Source organism: Calliphora vicina, chromosome 3 (assembly GCF_958450345.1).
Source record: "Calliphora vicina chromosome 3, idCalVici1.1, whole genome shotgun sequence".
NCBI lineage: Eukaryota > Metazoa > Arthropoda > Insecta > Diptera > Calliphoridae > Calliphora > Calliphora vicina.
In genome coordinates, this window is record NC_088782.1 from 10,626,281 (window position 1) to 10,647,823 (window position 21,543).

General features: G+C 30.1%; 1 protein-coding gene across 1 annotated transcript; it reads right to left on the reverse strand.

Moving 5' to 3' along the window:
- Window positions 1-17,565: 17,565 nt before the first annotated feature.
- On the reverse strand, window positions 17,566-21,543 carry LOC135953954 (uncharacterized). Its single transcript, XM_065503990.1, has 2 exons — window positions 21,217-21,543; window positions 17,566-18,613 (listed from the first exon to the last, which is right to left on the reverse strand). Exons 1-2 carry the CDS (start codon window positions 21,404-21,406, stop codon window positions 17,712-17,714), a joined length of 1,092 nt encoding a protein of 363 aa, XP_065360062.1. The 5' UTR covers window positions 21,407-21,543; the 3' UTR covers window positions 17,566-17,711.

A 21,543-nucleotide genomic window follows, 5' to 3' on the forward strand; every position in this document is an offset into this window, starting at 1 on the left:
AAAATTCAGTTATTTAAAGTAATCAAGCCTATTATTTAGATAGTGTTTTTTTTTTATTTAAAAATGTTGGTTCCATTTGGCTTTTAATGAAAATTTTAATAATTGATTTTAAAATCCAATATTTTTAAAATCATTGAAATCAATGAATTCATTTTGACCCAAAATGCAATAAATGGTTTTATTTTCATATAAAAATATTTATTCTGGACTTCAATAAATATTTTTGTTAAGTTTCTTCAAAAACTTTCAGAAATGACTGAATATTTCGGTATAATATAACGATATAATTCTTCGATTTTAAATCCGAGAGTTTGGACGATATTTTATTTATTTATTTAATTTTGATTTCATTTCTAATCTAAATGTAACTCTTTAGGAGTTTATTATGAATATATTGTTACATTTTATTAAAAACTCCAATCTGTAAATTGAAAAGTTTGACCTTTGACCTCAACTTTTCTGTGAATTGAAAAGTTTGACCTTTGACCTCAAAATATAATTATTTATGTTTTAGTGTTTAATGAAAAATCACTAATTAAAAAGTTTACCTTTGACCTCACCGATGAAAAGTTTACTGTTTTCAGTTTTTGATAACATCATTTAGCACATTTGTTGTTATGGTATCAGTGGTTGCAGAGTTGACAGCTCTTGGTCTCGTGTCATTCCGGTGGGTAGAATGTAGCACATTTGTAATATGATCTGGTCTATATCAACTTTTAAAACCATAAATAAACTACTTGCATTGGTAAACATTTTTTTTGTAAATGATTTTTAATGTAAAGGAAGTAATTTTGTAATATAACTAATAAATAATCCAGCTCATTTTAGTGAGAAACTCCCCTACACGAAAGTATTTTAAAAATCTTCATCCGTTAAAAGATTTTTAGAAATCCTCAGAAGTGCTAGGAAAATTAAATAAAAAAAAACAATTTCTTAAAAGTCTTTATTTCATTCACTCTTCAGACTTTTCTTACTAACATACCTACTCCAAAAGCTTATCATCAGGGAGACCAAAATATGCAAATGCATGTTTTTTCTGGTGAGTCTAATGAGCACATGGATAAGATATTTACACGTTTCAGAACTATTTAAGAATTTTGGCATCGATTTGTTAGTGCATATTTTTACATATTTTACCCTTAAATGCATATTTTTGCATATATTTGTTTTAAGAGCATATTTATGTCATATTTTTGCGTTTTTAGAGCATATTTTACTGTTTAATAGCATATTTTGACTATATCAAAAACAAATTTTGTATTACTTACTTCTCGCTGTTGTGTTACAGGTTTTTACTTCCTTTGTTTAAAATTCAAAATTGAAAAATAGATTTTTTGATATAAAATAAGCCCTTTTTTAATAATAGCGCCATCTAAATAACAAATTTTAGTTCTAATTCAAGCTTAACCGTTCTAAGTGTTAAAGAAATATTGTCTTTTAAATTTGCTCCTATAACATCAGTTGATGTCGAAGGAACATTTTCTATGTATAAAAATGTTTTCAGATCCAATAGACAACGATTTTTATTTGAAAATTTAAGTCAATATTTTGTAATTGATTACAATAATAACTTAAATTCAAGAAGTGACTTTATATTTATATAAAATATCATCAAATAATACCTCTCGAGGCCTTTTCATAGCTTAAGTTCCTATTGTTTTTATGTTGTATTTATTTTTTGTTATACTTGTTTTAGTTCTTGTTATTTTTGTTTATTTTATGTTACTTTACCTTTTTAGAAATCAATTGTATTGATTTTTTAAATAAAAGTATATTTTTTGGTTAAAAATTATGTAAAAGTTTGTTTTTTAAGAGCATATTTTTTAAATTTTAAGAGCATATTTTAAAGTTTTTACTGCATATTTTAAGCGCTTAAAACGCTTTTTTTAGAGCATATTTCCGGTTTCCCTGCTTATCATATTATTTTTGTTTACTAATTTAACGCCAGTTCCTAATGTTTTATTAATTTCCATAAATCTTTTATTTCTTTTACTTTATGCCAATTCCACACAGTACATACATACGTATACGTATTATTATTTATAAGACTCTAATATAATATCACTCATACGCCTTTGTCTGCCCTAGTATTTTCCCCCCATTAACTTTTTAAATGTCTTTGATAAACCGCAAATATTTTAACAAACAACTTTATTCTAACAAAAATATAAGAAAACAAACTATTCCTTTCCTGCTGTTGGTACAATTTTCTTTAAGACATAAAACTTCAAAAGTATTTTCTACTTTTCTACTCTACTCATTTGCTGTTTGAACTTTTTTGTTTTTAAGAACGAACAAAAAAAATGAGCAAAATAAAAAGAAAACGAACGGCAACTGAAATGTAAAGAAATCAAGCATGATTTTATTGAAATGAAACGTAAGAAAAACTTTTAAAATAAGAAAAAGAAGTTTTTCTTGCACTTTTACTTATGATGACTATAACTTTTGCACAAACATCCCCCCAACCTTCTTGCACTTGCTGACTACAGCCCGGCTGCCATCTAGTGTCTTGTCTTTGTATGCTAAAGAGTTGGGACTACAAAATTTCCTAAATACAAAAGGTATAAACTTTTTGCTTTCTTTCATTCTTTCTTTCAGTTCTTTATAAGTTCTTGCCAAAAGTACAAACATTTCTATACACAAATAAAATAAAATGTCTGGCATTAAAAAGCAGACCATAAAAGAATATGCTGCATTAAAAAAGAACTAAAGTAGAGTGGAGTGGTGAGAGAAAAAAAAAATACATGAACTAAATTATTTAAAAGAAATTTGTTAAAAGGAGGAAGCTCGACTACCGCAGCAGCAATAATATAAAACAAGGTCTATATGCTGAAGATTTGTTGTAAATGTTTATAAATAGTTATATACTTGTAGTTAAAATAATGCATACCTACTTCTGCTGTTCTATTGTACATAAGTTATACCCAAATGACTGGTAGTTAGATAATCCTGGGGTAAAATGAAATAGAGGAATCTAAACTGTTGTCGTTAATGTAGTGGTTTTTAAAATAGTATTGAAAATGGAAATAAATATTTTGTTGTCGACCAGACAAAGTATGATGGGCAGAAAGGTTATGATTGGATTGTTTTGGAATAAAACCAAAAGTGTCCTATTTATATGGGTTTTTACCAAAAACTCACAGGTGTAAAATCTTATAAAACAGGATTCATGGTTGAAAACTTAAGATAACAAAAGGAATTAGCAAATTTGAAATGACTACTGGAGAAGATTGTAAAATAATTTAAGAAAATTTAACTTGTTAGAATTTGAATTCAGGGTGAATTAAAGCAAAGTCTTAAAATAAGTGGTCCACTTGTTTTCGGAAGATTATTAGCAATTATCATCCTTTAAAATTCAATAATTGCAGTAAATAATTTAGGAAACAAATTTATTTGAAAGCACTTGAGCAAAGCTCTTATTAAAAGATGCGGGATTTTAGATATGACCTTTTTCCCATCTTTCTGGCAACATATGGATTGCAAGCCAACAGAACTGTTCTTTTGAGGCCAAGGACGAATCAAGCCAATATCGGATATTCTGTTCCAAAGTAATGCGTATCCCAGAGAGTGCATTCTACATCGCACAGTGAAGCAGAATCGAAATTTGTTGGAAATAAATCTGGCGTTTCTAAACGGCTGGTCGGATCGGGATAAAATTTGACCTGGGCATAGCCAAGAAATTTTGTGAGTTTGTAAAATCGGCACTACAAATGCTCCAGGATCTGCGGTATGAGGGCCCAAAGTAGGGTACCTTTAAAATTTTTTAAACACCTGACATTTTTAGTTTCCCATCTGATTTCAAAGACTTTTATATTTTTGCAAAGCGCTCGGCTAAGTCTTGCGTATGCTATTTATTTATATTTCCGAGTTATAGGCATTTCAAAATTTAAATTTTAAAATATAGGGAGTAATGGACTCTAGTTTTTTGTTAGTTAGACAACTAAATTACCAATAATATACAAAAGATTTCAGAGCAGATTATGGATCCAAAAATTAAAGATTTTCAATTTAAAATTTCAAAAAGTAGTAGATTTTTCTGTTTTTTGGGGCGAAAAGGTGACTTAACTCTTTTTTTATTAAAAAAAATCCTTCTTAAAGAGCATATAAAAATTGTATGGTTTTCTAAAATATATCTTTACGGAGAATATTTTGGTATAAAAAACATGTCCTATTTTTTGAATACGCCCTTCGGAATTTGACCTATTTTGTATAAAAATTTCAATTTTGGGTCACATGTTCTAAAATCTCAAAGCTGGAATCAAAAAAACGGAAAGCAGCTTTAGAAATCTTGATGTGTTCCCTATTTATTTCCAAAGTATTTTCCCAGCCCCGCAGGAAATGTGGATCCTATGAGCAAAATTGTAAAAAATTAAATTTTTAGGATTTTCGCTCCAATTTTTAGGAATTTCGGGATTCCCTTTGACCTTTTGACAAGCTTTTTACACTTTGTTATTTAGAATGACAGATTTAGTTTTCTTAATAAATAAAGATTTTATTACATATTTATTGAGTTTCTAAAACTAAAATTTGTATCAACATTTTAATAGAATTGCAAATTTAGGAACAATTTCATCCACATTTATTCCGAACTATTTTTTTTTTGTTTTTTTTTTAGTTTTCTATTTATGACCAATGATGTTGACAATTTTAGTTTTTAAGATTCCAATCTTACGGGCTATTTATGGTCAATCATTTGTTACCAAATGTATAAATGAAAATCAAAGTATTTTAATTTTTTATTATTATTTTCCCAACGTTTCGTTTGTTTGTTTTTGGTCTTAAAAACAAAACTTCAAGTCAATATCTCAATTAGATTCAAAAATATGCTACTCGCCTTCAAACAATATAATTGTTTAGCAAAATGCAAATAGATGCCAATAAACTATGTTTTAAAGACGATAGAAAAGGTGGTTAGTAAAGTGACCACTAAACCGCAAAGAGTTAATGTGACCAATGGCGTTTTCTTTTCTGATACAAAATGTTGCCTATATATTTTGCACCATTTTTAACGATCACAATAGAACAAAAATCTTAATTCTAAATAGTTTTTATCAGGTAATGCGACATGAGGCCGAGCGTTGTAATGATAGAATATTAAGGTATTAAGGTCATGTCTGACTGAAAATGCTGGGCTTTTCGGCAAATGCTCGCTTCCTAGCTCATAATGGAGCTAGGACCCTATTGCTCCCACCAAATACCGAGCATTACTTTAGCGCCATGGATATTTGGTTTTAGTGTCTATTCGGCTGGTTGGCCGAGCTTCACGTATGATCTTAATGCTTCGGTTTATTGTAATTGATCCATTTTTTCTTTAATAGCGTTTAAACATCATTTCGGACATACAAAATCGTCTTTCAAGGTCTCTCGGTTTCAATTCGTATATGGTAAACACTTTCTGAGCTTTTGGATTAATCCTTCTGCTCGCAAACATTTATAAATTGCTGCTTAAGTATTTTGCAAGCTCTTGTTGAGTTTGACAACAATCTTCATGGCGTAATGCCTCCAATTATTGGTCTTCAACATTTTTTGTCTGGTTAAAATCACCACTTCTGAACCGAACAAACCATCTCTCGTATTTTTGTAACCTATGGAGCACAAACCATAAGCTTTGGTGAGCAATCGGTTAGTTTCAGCGGCACTTTTCTCAAATTAAAGAAGTAAAGCAAACCTCCCGCATATGACGCTTTGTTGGCACAAAATGCGACATTTTGAAAGCAAAAAAAAAACTTTGTTGTTTACACCAGGGACCGTAAATAACGGTTATCCAAGGTATCAAAGTTCGCCTGAAACACTTAAAAAAGGAGTATAAAATAAAAAAACTCATTTGAGGACTTTTATTTTTTCCGTCATAAATTAAAAGTCATTTGCGGAGTTTTATTTTTCCCGTCAGAAAATAAAACTCTTTTCGTTTATTTTCTACTTTTTTCAGTATCTTTCTTTATTGAGTCTATCTGATTAATGTTTGTAGTAATTTATTTGTTTAAGAAAGAATTTTATTTTAATGAAAAATTATTGAATTGCAATGCAATGGGCTTTACAAATTGTAATAATCTAACCAGTGGTAAGCTTTAGGTGTCAATTTAAATAAAATGAGTTTTATTTTCTGACGGGAAAAATGAAACTCTTCAAATGACTTTTATTTTATGACGGAAAAAATAAAAGTCCTCAACTAAATTTTTTTTTTCTGACGGGAAAAATAAAACTCCTCAAATGAGTTTTTTTTTATGACGGCTATTTAAAAAAGTTTCATGCGAACTTAGATGGATTTTTATTTTTAAAGTCACAAAATAACTGTTATAAAATAACTTTTTTAATATCAATTATAACCGTTACGATTCCTGGTTTACACTATAATGTTCAATAACTAACTAAGTGAGAAAAAATATCAGAGGAAATGATTAGGGTAGTAAGTTGAAGTAAAATATCACTCTTTATAACCGTGTAATTTCTAAATATGTAGCTACCAGATTTAAAAACATCCGTTAAGAGTTTAGCAACTTTCAACACCCCATAAGCTAAACCAATGTAGGTTGCAAAATAAAGAAAAATACCAAAAAAAAAAAATGTATACTTTCTTAATCCCTTAACTAAAGTTTAGTTACAAAACAAAGTACAACATATTTATTATTTTACTCTGTTATAACAAAAAAAATTAAAAAAAAAACATCTAATTTTGCATGGTTTGTTGCTTGACAAAGTTACAAAACACCCAGCACTTTCAATACTTTTTTGAATTTTTAAATTTGCCTGAAATTATGCTTAAAACACATAGACTACATCAGGCTACATAGTTACACATGCCGTTGACAGCAATCGTCGCTCTGTAGTCAGCTACTTATGCTTTAAACACAAAGTCAGCAGCAGGCCACAATCTGTCAAAATTAAAATACACACGTTTATACGAAGACGATTATTTTGACGCCATCATAGCTACACAGCCACCGATGCCGCTGTAGCCAACTTATTTTCGTAGGTTATTATGAAAAATATTTATCGAAACGTCAAACTTCAATGTCAGCTCGTAACGATGTTGCTATCGTTTTCATTATAATTAAGTAGTTGGCTGCAGTGATTGCTGACTTCTACGAAAATAGAAATTAGCTTATGTTGGCTACAGCGTCAACGGTGGTCATGTAACTCTGATGGCATCAAAATATTCGTCTTCTTATAAATGTGTATAAGGACCCAGAATTTATATACTACTTTTGTGGGTCTGCGATGAATATTGCGATGTGTTACAAACGGAATGACAACATAAATATATCCCCATCTTTTTGGTTCTGGTTAGAAAAATACTATAAAACAAGTAAGAAAGCTATATTCGACTGTGCCGAATCTTATATACCCTTCACCAAATTATACTTCAAAATACAAATTTTAAATATTTTTAGGTAAACAAAATTATTTTTTTAAATTTTTTTTGTAAAAAAAAATTTTTCGAATTGATATTTAAAATTTTTTTAATTTAAATTTTAAAAAAAATGTTTGTTTTTTAAATTTTATTTTTTTTGTGAAAAAAAAATTCGGGTTAAAAAATATTTTTTCCGATTTTGACCCATTGTAGGTCTAACTTACTATGGTGTTATATACGTCGTTGCAAAGGTCTTTGAAATATCTATCATTAGATATCCATATTGCCTATTTTAATGACTTAGTAATCCAGATATAGGTAAAAAATCGAAGTTGTCCTGTTTTTTTCCTCATATCCCAGCCATTTGTGGACCGATTTTGCTGATTTTAAATAGGAAACTTCTCGAAAGCATGTCTGGCAGAATTATTGAAGATTTGGATCCCGAAGATATCTGGTATCTGTCTTCAACAGATAGACATACAGACGGACATTGCTTAATCGACTCCGCTATCAATAAGGATCCAGAATATATATACTTTATAGGGTCGGAAAATTATATTGTGGAAATTACAAACGTAATGACAAACTTAAATATACCCTTCTCACGAATGTGAAGGGTATATCAGTAGATATAGGAAAAAATAAAGAAAATAGTTTTTATTTTTATTTGTTTTTAACATTGCATGTTGTTTGTTGGCTGACAAAACTTTTACGGAAAAAGTTTAAGCAAAAAATAAAATAAGTAAAAATATAAACAAATTTACAAAACTACAGACACACAGTTATAACGAAGGGAAACTATATTGTAGAAGAAATTGTATAACAAATAGAGCATGCTATAGTTTTATTAAGGAAAAAAATTCTTTAAAAATCTGCAAATATAACAAATGTTCCAACAAAACAAATAATATAATTCTCCATTTATAGCGTATCATAGTTGTGTAAATAAATGTATATAAAGATGTTTTAAAATAGTTTTTTTTTTTTTTTTTTTTTTTTTTGGAAAAAAAGTTATTGCAAATAATGAAAAACTTAAACATCGATTGAAATAATTTTGCTTTTACTGCTTTCATTTATTTCCTGCTGTGTTGTGGCTGTTACTTTAGCTGATTTGTTGTTATACTAACTTTACTTACTGGAATTTATTTAAGGATTTTTTGTTGTTGATTATTTCCTGTGACACTACACTGTAAGAAATTAAGACAATCAACTCAATATCGTTTTGACCTTAGACAAGGTAACCAAAACAAGGTATTACAACCTTGTTACAAAATTTTAATTTTTAATTCTTATTTAGCATTTATTAGAATAAAGTATAAATACAATTTGATATTGCACTTTAAACTAAACTAAATTTAAACAAAATTGTTTGACAAATAAATTTTTATATTTTTCTAAAAGAAAATGAAAAGATTTTTATTGGTAAAAAAAACTCTGTAGGATTACTTAAAAATCACAATAATGTTCCATAGAATGGGTTCTACAAGTGGCTATGGCATCACCAGTTATATGGATGTCATCAAAAAAACCTTAAATAGTACTGGTTATAGTCCTTTTAGAACTGCTGATTTTGAACCAAGTTCCAAAAATGTTTTTGGGTATCATCCAACATTTGAGACTTTAAATAAAATGTTCAGCATTTTGTTTTTACATACTGAAAATCTATTTAAGACCTATTTAAGGACTGAGTTTTAAAAGTGGAGTATTTTTGAATCTAATTAAGATATTGACTTGAAATTTTTTTTGTAAGTCCAAAAATTAACTTATTTAAACAAAAAAAATTTATTTCGGAATAAATGTGGATGAAATTGTTCCTAATATTTGCAATCCTATTAAAATTTATATACAAATTTTAGTTTTAGAAACTCAATGAATATGTAATAAAATCTTTATTTCTTAACCAAACTAAATGAAATTTTCAACGTTTTATACCCTTCACCTTCGTGAGAAGGGTATATATAAGTTTGTCATTCCGTTTGTAATTTCTACATTTTTCATTTCAGACCCTATAAAGTATATATATTCTGGATCCTTATAGATAGCGGAGTCGATTAAGCCATGTCCGTCTGTCTGTCTGTTGAAATCAATTTTCTGAAGACCCCAGATATCTTCGGGATCCAAATCTTCAATAATTCTGTCAGACATGCTTTCGAGAAGTTTGCTATTTAAAATCAGCAAAATCGGTCCATAAATAACGGAGATATGAGCAAAAAACCGGGACAACCTCGATTTTTGACCTATTTTTGATCTATGTATATCTGGATTACTAAGTCATTAATATAGACAATATGGATATCAAATGATAGATATTTCAAAGTCCATTGCAACGATGTAGATAAGGCTATATTAAGCTGGACCTACAATGGGTCAAAATCGGGAAAAATATTTTTTAACCCGAATTTTTTTATCATACATTTTTTTCCAAAAAAAAAATTTAAAAACTAAAAAAAAAAATTTAAAAAAAAATTGGAAAAACTTTTTTTTAAAAAAAATTAAAAAACAATTTCAAAAAAATTTGAAAAACTAAAAACAAAAATAAAATTTTGTTTACCTAAAAATATTTAAAAAAATGTATTTTAAAGTATAATTTGGTGAAGGCACAGCCGAATAAAGCTCTCTTACTTGTTTTAATCTGTGATTCTAAATAACAAAGTGTAAAAAGCTTGTCAAAAGGTCAAAGGGAATCATGCAATTCCTGAAAATTTAAGAGAAAATCCAAAAAATTTAATTTTTTACAATTTTGCTCATAGGATCCACATTTCCTGCGGGCTGGGAAAATACTTTGGAAATAAATAGGGAACACATCAAGATTTCTAAAGCTGCTTTCCGTTTTCTGATCCCAGCTTTAGGATTTTAGAACATGTGACCCAAAGTTGAAATTTTGATAAAAAATATAGGTAAATTTCCAAAAGGCGTAATGCCGACATGTTCGAAAAATAGAACATATTATTTATACCAAAATGTTCTTCGTAAATATACCTTACAGAAAAACATAAAATTGTTATATGTTCTTAAAGAAAGTTTTTTTTTTTAATAAAAAAAAGAGTTAAGTCACCTTTTCGCCCAAAAAATAGCAAAAATCTACTATTTTTTAATTTTTAAATTGAAAATCGTTTTTTTTTTTTGGATTAATAATTGATATTGCTCTGAAATCTTTTGTATATTATTGGTAATTTAGTTGTTTAACTAAACTATTCCATTCAGTCCAAAAGTACGCCCTAAATTTAAATTTTGAAATGTCTATAACTTGGAAGAGATAAATAGCACACGTAAGCATTTTTCAAGGCCTAGCCGAACGATTTCCAAAAATATAAAAATCTTTGAGATCGGATTTGAAACAAAAAAATGGCACGTGTTTAAAAATTACATGACGAAGGTATCCTACTTTGAGCGCCCATAGCGCCGCCACTGGAGCATTTGTAGGGCCCATTTTAATAAATTAAACTCGAATACTCCTTGGCTACGCTCACGTCAAATTTTATTCCGAAGCACACCAATTGCTCACTGATGCTTATGGTGAATGTGTTTCATCGGTTTTGTTCGGTTCAGAAGTTGGGATGTTGACACAGAAAATCTCCCAGGCCAGCCAACAATTTTGAAGTCCAAGAATTAATAGCATTAATCCATGAAGATTGTTGTCAAATTCAACAAGAGCTTGCAAAATCATTGGGAGCTACTCAAGCAGCAATTCCGAAACGTTTGCAAGTAACAGTATTCATCCAAAAGCAGGGAAATTTGGTACCTCTCTATTAGGAGCTGCTGTAATCTGAACGCAACTAATTCGTTTGAAGCGAGAAAGACCAAGAATTAAAGGCATTACTCCATGAAGATTTTTGTCCAATTCAACAAGAGCAAAATCAATGGGAGCATAATAATTTCAAAACGTTTGCCAGCAGAAGGATTCATTTAAAAGCAGTGAAATTGGGTGCCATACGAATTCAACCCGAGAGATCTTGAAAGACGATTTTGCATATCTGAAATATTGCTTGTACGTTATAAAAGAAAATCATTACTTGCGATCAAAAATGCATCCATTACGATAACCCGCAGCGTAAGAGATCGTATGTGAAGCCCGACCAACCAGCCATATCGACACCAAAGCCAATTATCCATCACGCTAAGGAAATGCTCTGTAGTTGGTGGGACCAAAAGGGTTCTATATATTATAAGCTGCTGAAATCTGGCCAGACCATCACAGGGAACCTGTGTCGAACGCACCAGATACGTTTACAGCGAGCATTTGCTGAGAAACGCCAAGAATATGCGGCCAGACATGAAATCATATTTTTTTTTAAATTTAAATTTTGTTTTTTTTAATTTTTTAAATTTTTTTTTAATTTATTAGTGAAAAAAAATTTTTCTGAAAAAAAATCGGGTTCAAAATATTTTCCCGATTTTGACCCATTGTAGGTCCAACTTACTATAGCCTTATATTCATCGCTGCAATGGATTTTGAAATATTTATCATTTGATATCCATATTGTCTATATTAATGACTTAGTAATCCAGATAAAGACAAAAATAGGCCAAAAATATTTGGGGGCTATTTCAACATACAGACGGAAAGACGGACAGACAGACATGGCTATATCGACTCCGCTATCTATAACAATCCAGATTATATATATGACAAATGTAGAAATTACAAACGGAATGACAAATTATACATATAGTATATACCCTTGCCACTCATGGTGAAGTGTATAAAAACGTATATCAATAAATCAAGTGGATATCATCTATATTGTTACGAAATTGTACTTGAATTCAAATATAACGATTTTAAAGGCTGATTTAAAAGTAGCATAATGCTTTCAAATAACAGTGCTGTAATAGCAAACTGTAACATATCTGTGGGCATTATTAAATAAAAGCTTTCAGTTGATTTGATCGTAAGTTGGCAACGCTGTATTCGAATTCGAATATTCAGTTAAAGAACATTGTAGAAAGTACACCACAGATGGCGTATGTATTAGTAAGATCTAGAATATTCGAATTTTGACAGTTAAAGAACAATCTAGAGTGCAGATGGCAGTGTTATAAATAGTGGCAGAGGTTGCAGTCGTGAGTCAGATTATCAGAGACGCTTTTCGAATAAACATCAACTGAGTGCCTTAAAGTGTGTTGTGTTTTTCAAGTAAATTCGTGTACATTATAAATTGTGTCTGTATTTCTGAGAATTTATAAACGTGTATAAAAAAACATTTAGTGACTATTTAATTCTGTTGTTGTACATTTTAAATAAATAAAGAGTTGTTACAATTTTCAAACTACTAAACGGCTTTTATTTGCAATCAAAAGTATCCGGTTTATTTAAAGGAAATAAACTAACATTTTGAAAAGGTTAAAACGTAACAATATTAAGGAAATTTTACTAATGCCGGGTAACTTATCAAAATTTTAAACATAGTTAAGCTTAATCAATGTTTAAATTTTTTTTTGTATGAAAAAAAAAATATATTTAAACATTGATTATACCTTAACTAAGTTCCATAAGATTTTAAAGATTTTACTAATTAGTTATTAAAATTAATGTATATCAAAGCCTGAATCTGCTAACATTTGTTTTTGCACTCAATTGTTTGTAAATATATATTTAGCTACATCTTTAGTAGAAATTATATGGTGGCGTCAACAAATGTCGACACAAATCGAAAGTAAAAAAAACATTTATAAATTTTTCCTTTTTCCAACTTTGCCACAAAGAAAGTACAACTGTCTGAAGCCACAAACTCACACTTAGTCCAGACCAGATTCCTACAAACAAACTCACATATAATAAGGAGTTACTCACCCATTTTTAGAAAGAAAAAAAAGACTGTTTGGTATTTTTGCAAGTGTTAGTGCGGTCCTTCTCATTGTCCTCGTTGTTTCAGAAAGTCTACAATGTTTTTTCGTTTTGTTTTGCAAAAAAAAAGAAGGCAAAAGAGAAAAAATAATGATTTTATTTCGATACACAAAGAACGGGAGAGGAAAACAAGAAGAGCAGTTTACTTTTGTTATTGCTGTAAAAGTATGTCGCTGTCGTCATCGTCTTTAGCTCGTTTACAACGAGTGGAAAGTTTCTTTTATATTTTTTTTGTTGTTATTGTTGGATAATTTGGTTTATAACTGTAATGTTTTGGTGTATTAACAAACTCACTGGTGTATTAGTGTATAAGTATTTATTTCTTTAGTATATAAGTATTGATAGTGTAAGTACCCTGCAGTCGAAGGAACTAGTGTCGCTTTGTTGGTTGTTAGCCACTAAAACCCAATACTAGTTACTCAACAATCTACTTGTATGGCTTTAGGCTGGCGAATTTAACTCATGTATTTCATTCAAAAATGGGATAAATTGCATGACAATTGCACATTACTCCCCATGAAAGGCTGTCATCAAATTAATCATGAAATCCCCAATTTGAGGGGAAATCCCCTCACCAGGCTACACTGCCTATTATAGCCAGTGAAAAGTTGGCAAATGCTACCATTAAAAACTGTAGGGTATTTATAGTTACAGTCATTATTTTCCTTTTGTTACAATGCTCAAATTATGTGCATGCCCTGTGGTGGGTTTTGCACTTTATTACTTCTTTTGGACTTCATTCCATTGATGACTTTTTTTATTGTCTTTATTATTCGCACTTTATAGTTTTGCCTAGTTGCGCCCATTTCTTTTGTATTGTTTGCAGACAATTTGTTGTTATTTAACTTAGTTTTGAATTTTTGATATTTAACTTTATATTAAACATCTTAGCAGAGTGCCCCGATATACTAGACGATAATGTGGTGGACTACCAATCCAAGTGTTGCGGGTTCGATTCCTGCCATCGACTCTGGGTGTTTCTGCAGACAAGCATAACGTTTCGCAGTTTGTATTTGTTTAAAACAAAAATACCGCATTCGTGATCGAATGAACTATCGTATTGAAAAAAGACTTCGATATCGAAATTGTAATATAATATACTACATTTCTTGCTCAATATCGAATGGCATAGACCTTTAAAAGGTCCATTGTGATCTTCAATCGTAGGTCTTTATATTGTTAAGCTTTTATATTTTAAAAACGGTGGTTTATTGCCTTTAAATAAACTGTATTCTTTTGATTGCAATTAAAAGCAGTTTAGTAGTTTAAAAATTGTAACAACTCTTTATTAAAATTTTATACAACAACACGTTTAATCTACACAAATTATCTACAACAACACCTTTAATATACACAACTTATACAGCACTCTGTAAGGCAGTTAATTTATATTTACTTGTTTGATGTTCTCGCAAATACACACTGCATTTCCTTCTAGATGTTTCCAGAATAATCTAGCGACACCTTCCGGTTATTTCTAGCATTATCATTATCGAAGACAACCACTTTTATAATGATCAACTCAAAGCTTTTATTCAATGTTGTAATGTTCCACTGCAATGTTAACAATATCCACAGATATGTTAACTGCAGTTAATCGGCCGGTAAACAACATTGTACACAATTAGAAGTCTCCAGAAATAGAAATGTTGAGAAATATGATGCAATTTGATTGAATGCAAATACCGTAACAATATAGTCCCAGTTTAGGTCTCCATAAAGTTCATTGTAAGCTTCAATCGATGGTTTTTATAAGTTTTAATCTTAGGTCTTTATAAAATACATTGTAAGCTTCAACTTCAGGTAGGTTATTATAAAGTCCCACATTAGCTTCCATCTGATTCTATATAAAGTCCATTATAAGCTTCAATCATACGTCTTTATAATGCCCCAGTTTAACTTCCTTCTGGGTAATTATATAGTAAATTTTAAGCTTCAGTCGTAGACCTTTATAAGGTCCTTATGTTGGACTTTTTCGGTGGTTCAAAGGTCTGTTCTCAGTCAGCAAAATCGGATAACGTTTAGAGGTTGTACATTTTATTTGAAGCATTAGCATTTGAACCAAAAAACGAAAAACTAAAATAAAAGGGCCACCCTAATGTATATACATATATTGTATATAATACATAAACTACAGACATTTAATTCTACACCATTAAAACTGTAAGCGTTTGTGCGTGTGTGAAAATGTACATGAGATTTTAACAGGCGCGAATAAAATTCCGAAAGTGGCCAAAAACAGAAATGAGGAGAGAAAAAAAAAGAAACATTTACTCTCCTCCCTGCTACAGGACAAACATACACTCTCACACACACATGAGAAAATGTTTGCGTGTGTGTGAGCATATTGTAACGGAATCTTTTGATGTTAAAAAAAAAGTTTTTTTTTCGTTCTCTTTTATGTCCTGTTTTTCAAAAGATGCTGCTTTTTAGCACATGCTGCAAGCCCCATGAAAAACCGTATAGAATGATAATGATGTGGTAAAATTCTTTTCACCATGTGAAAAATTCCAATCAAATACTTATGTAGGTTTTTTTGTATGATAAACTCAAACCCCTTCAATTCCTTAAGTTTATTAATGCTCATTAACAGCATTAATTTAAAATTACATACATATTTATTAACGTTTTTTTTTTTGTTGTTTAAATAAAAATGTTCATACCTACATACATATAAAAATCAATAAAAAATTGCGTTTATTTTTTTCATGAATAAATATTTGTTTTAAGCTTTAATAAATTAAATAAATTGTTTAACATAATGTTAAATTGTTATATCTGCAACCAGGAGAAACTTTGATGTTGAGGGATTTTTCATTTATCCCCGTTACTTTTAGAAAGATTACACAAGGCAAAAAAATCGAAAACATTTTAGAGGCTTTTTAAACAACTACACAATTTTGATGAATTATTGTTCCAGTAGCACAAATATGCACCAAATTTGAAATTCTATGGAGAGGTTTTTTTAAAAAAAATCATAAATTTTTTTTAGACGTTTCTCCACATAATTAATGATAACTCAAAAGGAGTTCGTCCGATGTTATTAAAATATACTTAGAAAACTTTAGATTTACATAACCTTTAATCCGTTTATATGTTGCATTTCAATTCGCTCATTAGATTCGAAGATATAATAACAAATTGAAGCAAAATATATATTTTTTACGTAAAAATAGCTAAATTTTTTGTTTAAAAAAATCGTGAAAAACTGAAAACTGCAAAAACGGTTTAGATTTACTATTTTATCGCAAAGCCACATATAATAGGAACAAAATAAGATAACGATCATAAATATCGATTGATTGTTTTCGAATTTATTCACAATTAAGTGAATTCGCACATGTTGAACGTTCGTCTGTCTCTCTGTTGAAATCAACATTTTGAAGCTCCCAAATAACTTACCGACATGAATCATAAATCAATATATTGTTACGTTTTACCTTTTCAAAACGCTGGTTTATTTCCTTTAAATAAACCGGATACTTTTGATTGCAAATAAAAGCCGTTTAGTAGTTTGATAATGGTAACAACTCTTTATTTATTCAAATGTACAACAACAGAATTAAATAGTCACTCAATGTTTTTTATACACATTTGTAAATTCGCAGAAATACAGACACAATTTATAATGTACACGAATTTACTTGAAAAACACAACACACTTTAAGGCACTCAGTTGATGTTTATTCGAAAAGCGTCTCTGATAAACTCACTAACGACTGCAACCTCTGCCACTATTTATAACACTGCCATCTGCATTCTAGATTGCTCTTTAACTGTCTAGAGGTTTCTAATACATACGCCATCTGTGGTGTACTTTCTACAATGTTATTTAACTGAATATTCGAATTCGAATATTCGCAGCATACAGCGTTGCCAACTTACGATCAATGGTCAACTGAAAGCTTTTATTTAATAATGCCCACAGATATGTTACAGTTTGCTATTACAGCAATGTTATTTGAAAGCATTATGCTACTTTTAAATCAGCCCTTAAAATCGTTATATTTGAATTCAAGTACAATTTCGTAACAATATCTTTATATATATAATTCTTCTGTACGTGCGTTAGTAACTGAACTCCTCCTAACGGTTGGGCCGATTTCGATGAAATTTGTTGTGTGTGTTTGAGTGGGTCCCTGGATGGTTTAGATTCGCAATTGACATATATAGGTACAATTGGCATGGCACCTCCCATACAAAGAAAATATTTATTATTGCATATCTGGAGTACTATTATAGCGGGAGTCTTCAAACTTTGTGTGAGCTATGGCAGAACAACGTTTGCCGGGACAGCTAGTTATACTATATACTTCTAAGAGCAGATCTACAAAGTTGTTCATGGTTAATAAAAATAAATTTAAAATTATTTTACATTAAAAAATAAATTTAATTTTTTATTGTTTAAAATTGTAGAATAGAAAATATCCATAAATTAAATAGTACATCTACATATGTATATCAATTATTAAATTCTTAACTAAACTTAATATTGCATAAAATATTAAGTAATTAATTATCCGAACAAGATTCATTTTCCGACTGCATATCTTCGGCTGCTATAGGATCGGTAGTACGTCTTGTTGATCTTCTTTCGTTTTGATAATTTACTTTTGTATTACAAACGGGCCAATCGTAATCGTCATCATTGGAATTTCGGCGTTTCCGGCCACAGCCTCTAAACAAAGAATGCGAATGTACTCGTTTGGTGTTGGGTTTCTTTTGATGTTTTTGTGATTCGCGTAATTTTTGTAGCAACACAATGACACCCGATTGGAATTGCAAAACATGATCCTCATCCAAACCATTGACGGAGGGTAAAATACCCTTAAAGAAATTCCAATGGCGATTTTCATACGCATATTTGTCGGCATTGGACATTAGATAGGGGGAAGGACGCACCACTTCCGGTTGATTTACAGAATCATCTTCATTGCCAGAACTTTTAAAAATACTCATACGTTTCTTTTTAACTGCTGGCACTGGAAACTTTTTCTCCTCTATCATGGGTGTTATTTCAGTGTTTTCCAAAGGCCAATCATCTTCCTCATCATCCACCATATCTGCCGCCTCATTTATTACCACGTGCTTGTTTTCATTCACACTGTTATTCGGTTCTTGTTTTAAATGTTCAGTATTTAAATACTCTTCCTCCTCGTCGTTATGCTCCACGTCATCGCTGTTTTGTGTGTCATTTTTATCCTTATAGAATTCCTCAAAATGCATGTTGCTTAGTTGTGACATATTGAGATTGTAACGTGGCGGTTTGCATTTCAATATCTTTTGCATAAATTTCAATTCATTGTGGTAAATGTAGGGTTTTGGGGGTTCTTTGGTAACTTCATCGTAGCCGTACTTCATCGATTTGACCCAGGAATCACGTATGTGTGTCCATTTTCTTGTAATCATTCGAGCTGCAAAGGAAGAGAGAAAATGTAAAGGCAATGTTGTTAGCACTGTTTTTATAGATTTTAAAAAATTTCAAAGGAAAATATATTGAGTTGGTGCTCTGAGCTTTTTTGTGATTTCTGGAAAATACCTTTTGAAAATTGCCTTATAACATTTTGATTAATTTTTATAAAAAATATACTTTGACATATAACTTTTCTGAAAGAAAATAAACTGATATACACAAGATTTTCTATTGAAAAAAATACAAAATATATTCTGTACAAAAACTGTTATACACGTATTTTTCTATAGAAAAAACGGTTATAGACATATATTTCAATAGAAAAAACTGTTATACACAAAATGTTCTGTAGAAAAGACTGTTATACACACATTTTTCTATAGTACACAAACAATTTATAGAAAAATTATATAGAAAACAATTGTTATACACAATTTTGTCTATGGAAATAATTTTTATACACAAATTTGTCTATAGAATGACAGATATACACAACATTTTCTATAGAAAAATCTGTTATACACAAATTTTTGTATATAAAAAAACTTATATACAAATGTTTCTATTGAAAAAACTGTTATACACAAACTGATAAACACAAATGTTTCTATTGAAAAAACTGTTATACACAAATGTTTATTCAGAGAAAAAAGCAGACATTACAGAAAAAATGGTTATAAACAAATTGTTCTATAGAACTTCACAAAATTTTTCTATAAAAAAACAAGTAAGAGAGCTATATTTGGCTGTGCCGAATCTTATATACCCTTCACCAAATTATACTTCAAAATAAAAATTTTAAATATTTTTAGGTAAACAAAAATTTTTTTTCCACAGTTGTTTTTTTTGGAAAAAAGTTTTTTTTCAAATTGTTATTTAAATTTTTTTTTTGAATTTTAGAAAAAAAAATTTGGTGAAAAAAAATTCGGGGTAAAAAATATTTTTTCCGATTTTGACCCATTGTAGGTCCATCGTACTATGGTCTTATATACGTCGTTGCAAAGGTCTTTGAAATATCTATCATTAGATATCCATATTGTCTATATTAATGACTTAGTAATCCAGATATACATTCAAAAATAGGTAAAAAAAATGATTTTAAATAGGAAACTTCTCGAAAGCTGTCTGACAGAATTATTGAAGATTGGGATCCCGAAGATATCTGGGGTCCTCAGAAAATTGATTTCAGCAGACAGACAGACAGACGGACATGGCTTAATCGACTCCGCTATGTATAAGGACCCAGAATATACATATATACTTTATAGGGTTGGAAAACCAACTTATATATACCCTTCTCACGAAGGTGAAGGGTATAAAAATTAGCGTTTAAACTTCAGAGGCCTATAACTCGGATAATATGGACCGGCGACAATTGTTTTGTATTCAAAAATCACCTTCCTACCACCTATTTCAATTCTCTTAGTGTTAACAGCAAGGTTGCCAACTCTTCAGCTCAGAAAATGGCTAGATTTTGAATTAAAAATGGCTAAAAATGGCTAAAACCCAAAAATAACTGAATACAAATTCAAAAATATTACATTTCTTGCCCCCATTGCCACGAAGTCTGGTTATGTGTTAACTAATAGTTATACTGACAGTTTTAAACGGCAGTAAAACTATTAGTTAGCACCTAGCCAGACTTCGTGTTAATGGGGGTTAGAGATTATAAACAGCTTTAAAAAAGTTTCGAACATAATAACACAGATCAACAGCAAAAAAGCTTTTTGTAGTCATCAACTCGATGAAAGCGGGGTAATAGACATGGCAGAACAAATGCATCCATGCCAATCAAACGGTCAAACAATAGAACGAAGCCAAACTACTGGTGGAGGCAGTATCAAAGATGTAAAATTTTTACCGACTTCGTGTTAATGGGGTTTAGCAGATTTAAAGATTGTAATATCAATATTTTTTTTTTCCTTTTTGAAACAATTTAGAATACTGTTTTCATAAAACCAATAATATTCTCATCAAATCATCAACAGACGAATTTGTTTAAAAGGACTGTTTCTTTGTCATTTGATAAAAAATACTGTTTTATTTTTAAAAAATTACAAAAATGTTCAAGAAAAGTATAAAATAAAAAAGGCTAGGACAAAATAAAATGGCCAGATCTTCCGGCTAGATTAAATCTAGCCATTTTTTTATGGCTAAATGAAAATAAAATCGCTAGATCTAGCCGGAAAATGGCTAAATTGGCAACCTTGGTTAACAGCAAAACATTAAAATTCAGTAGTGTTTGTTGTTACAACAAACTCAAGATCAACATAAACAACAAGCAGGCTTTGAAATCCCAGCCAATATAAACAAACCCAAATTGCATGTTGTTTTTGTAAATGATGTATTTGTAGAACCGCTGTCACCTTATAATTAAAAAAAAACTAAATGCAATTTGTTTTTGTTGACTGGTGCTGTCAAATCTGCCTGCTGTTTTTGTTGCTATTGCGTTTCTTGTAGTATTCGCCGCAACGAACAGTTCGAATTTGACAGTTTGAACCTCCAAACAAGTGAAGAAAAAATATAATCAGCTGTGCTATCGACACCACCTTATATAAATTCGAGTTAGTAGGAACAAAGCAAGAAAGAAAAAAACAAACTTACTAAATTCTGCTCTTGCCGTCGGTTTCATATCATCGAAATTTTCGTTGATAAACGTGCAAATTTCGCGCCATGATGTCTCCTTCAATGCACGATCCTTGTAATCCTCCGAAGTTTTATCCCACAAAGCAGGACGTTCACCAACTAAATGTATTAAGAATTTAACACTAATATTAGAAGTTGGTTTGGACATGGCGGCGTCACCACAAAACAAATAAATTCGTGGTGTAACAAAACGTTTTCCAACAAACCGTTCACGTTAAGAGTAAAAAACGAACTGAGAACGAAAACGCAGAGAAAAAAATTTAACGAGAATCCACACAGCAATAA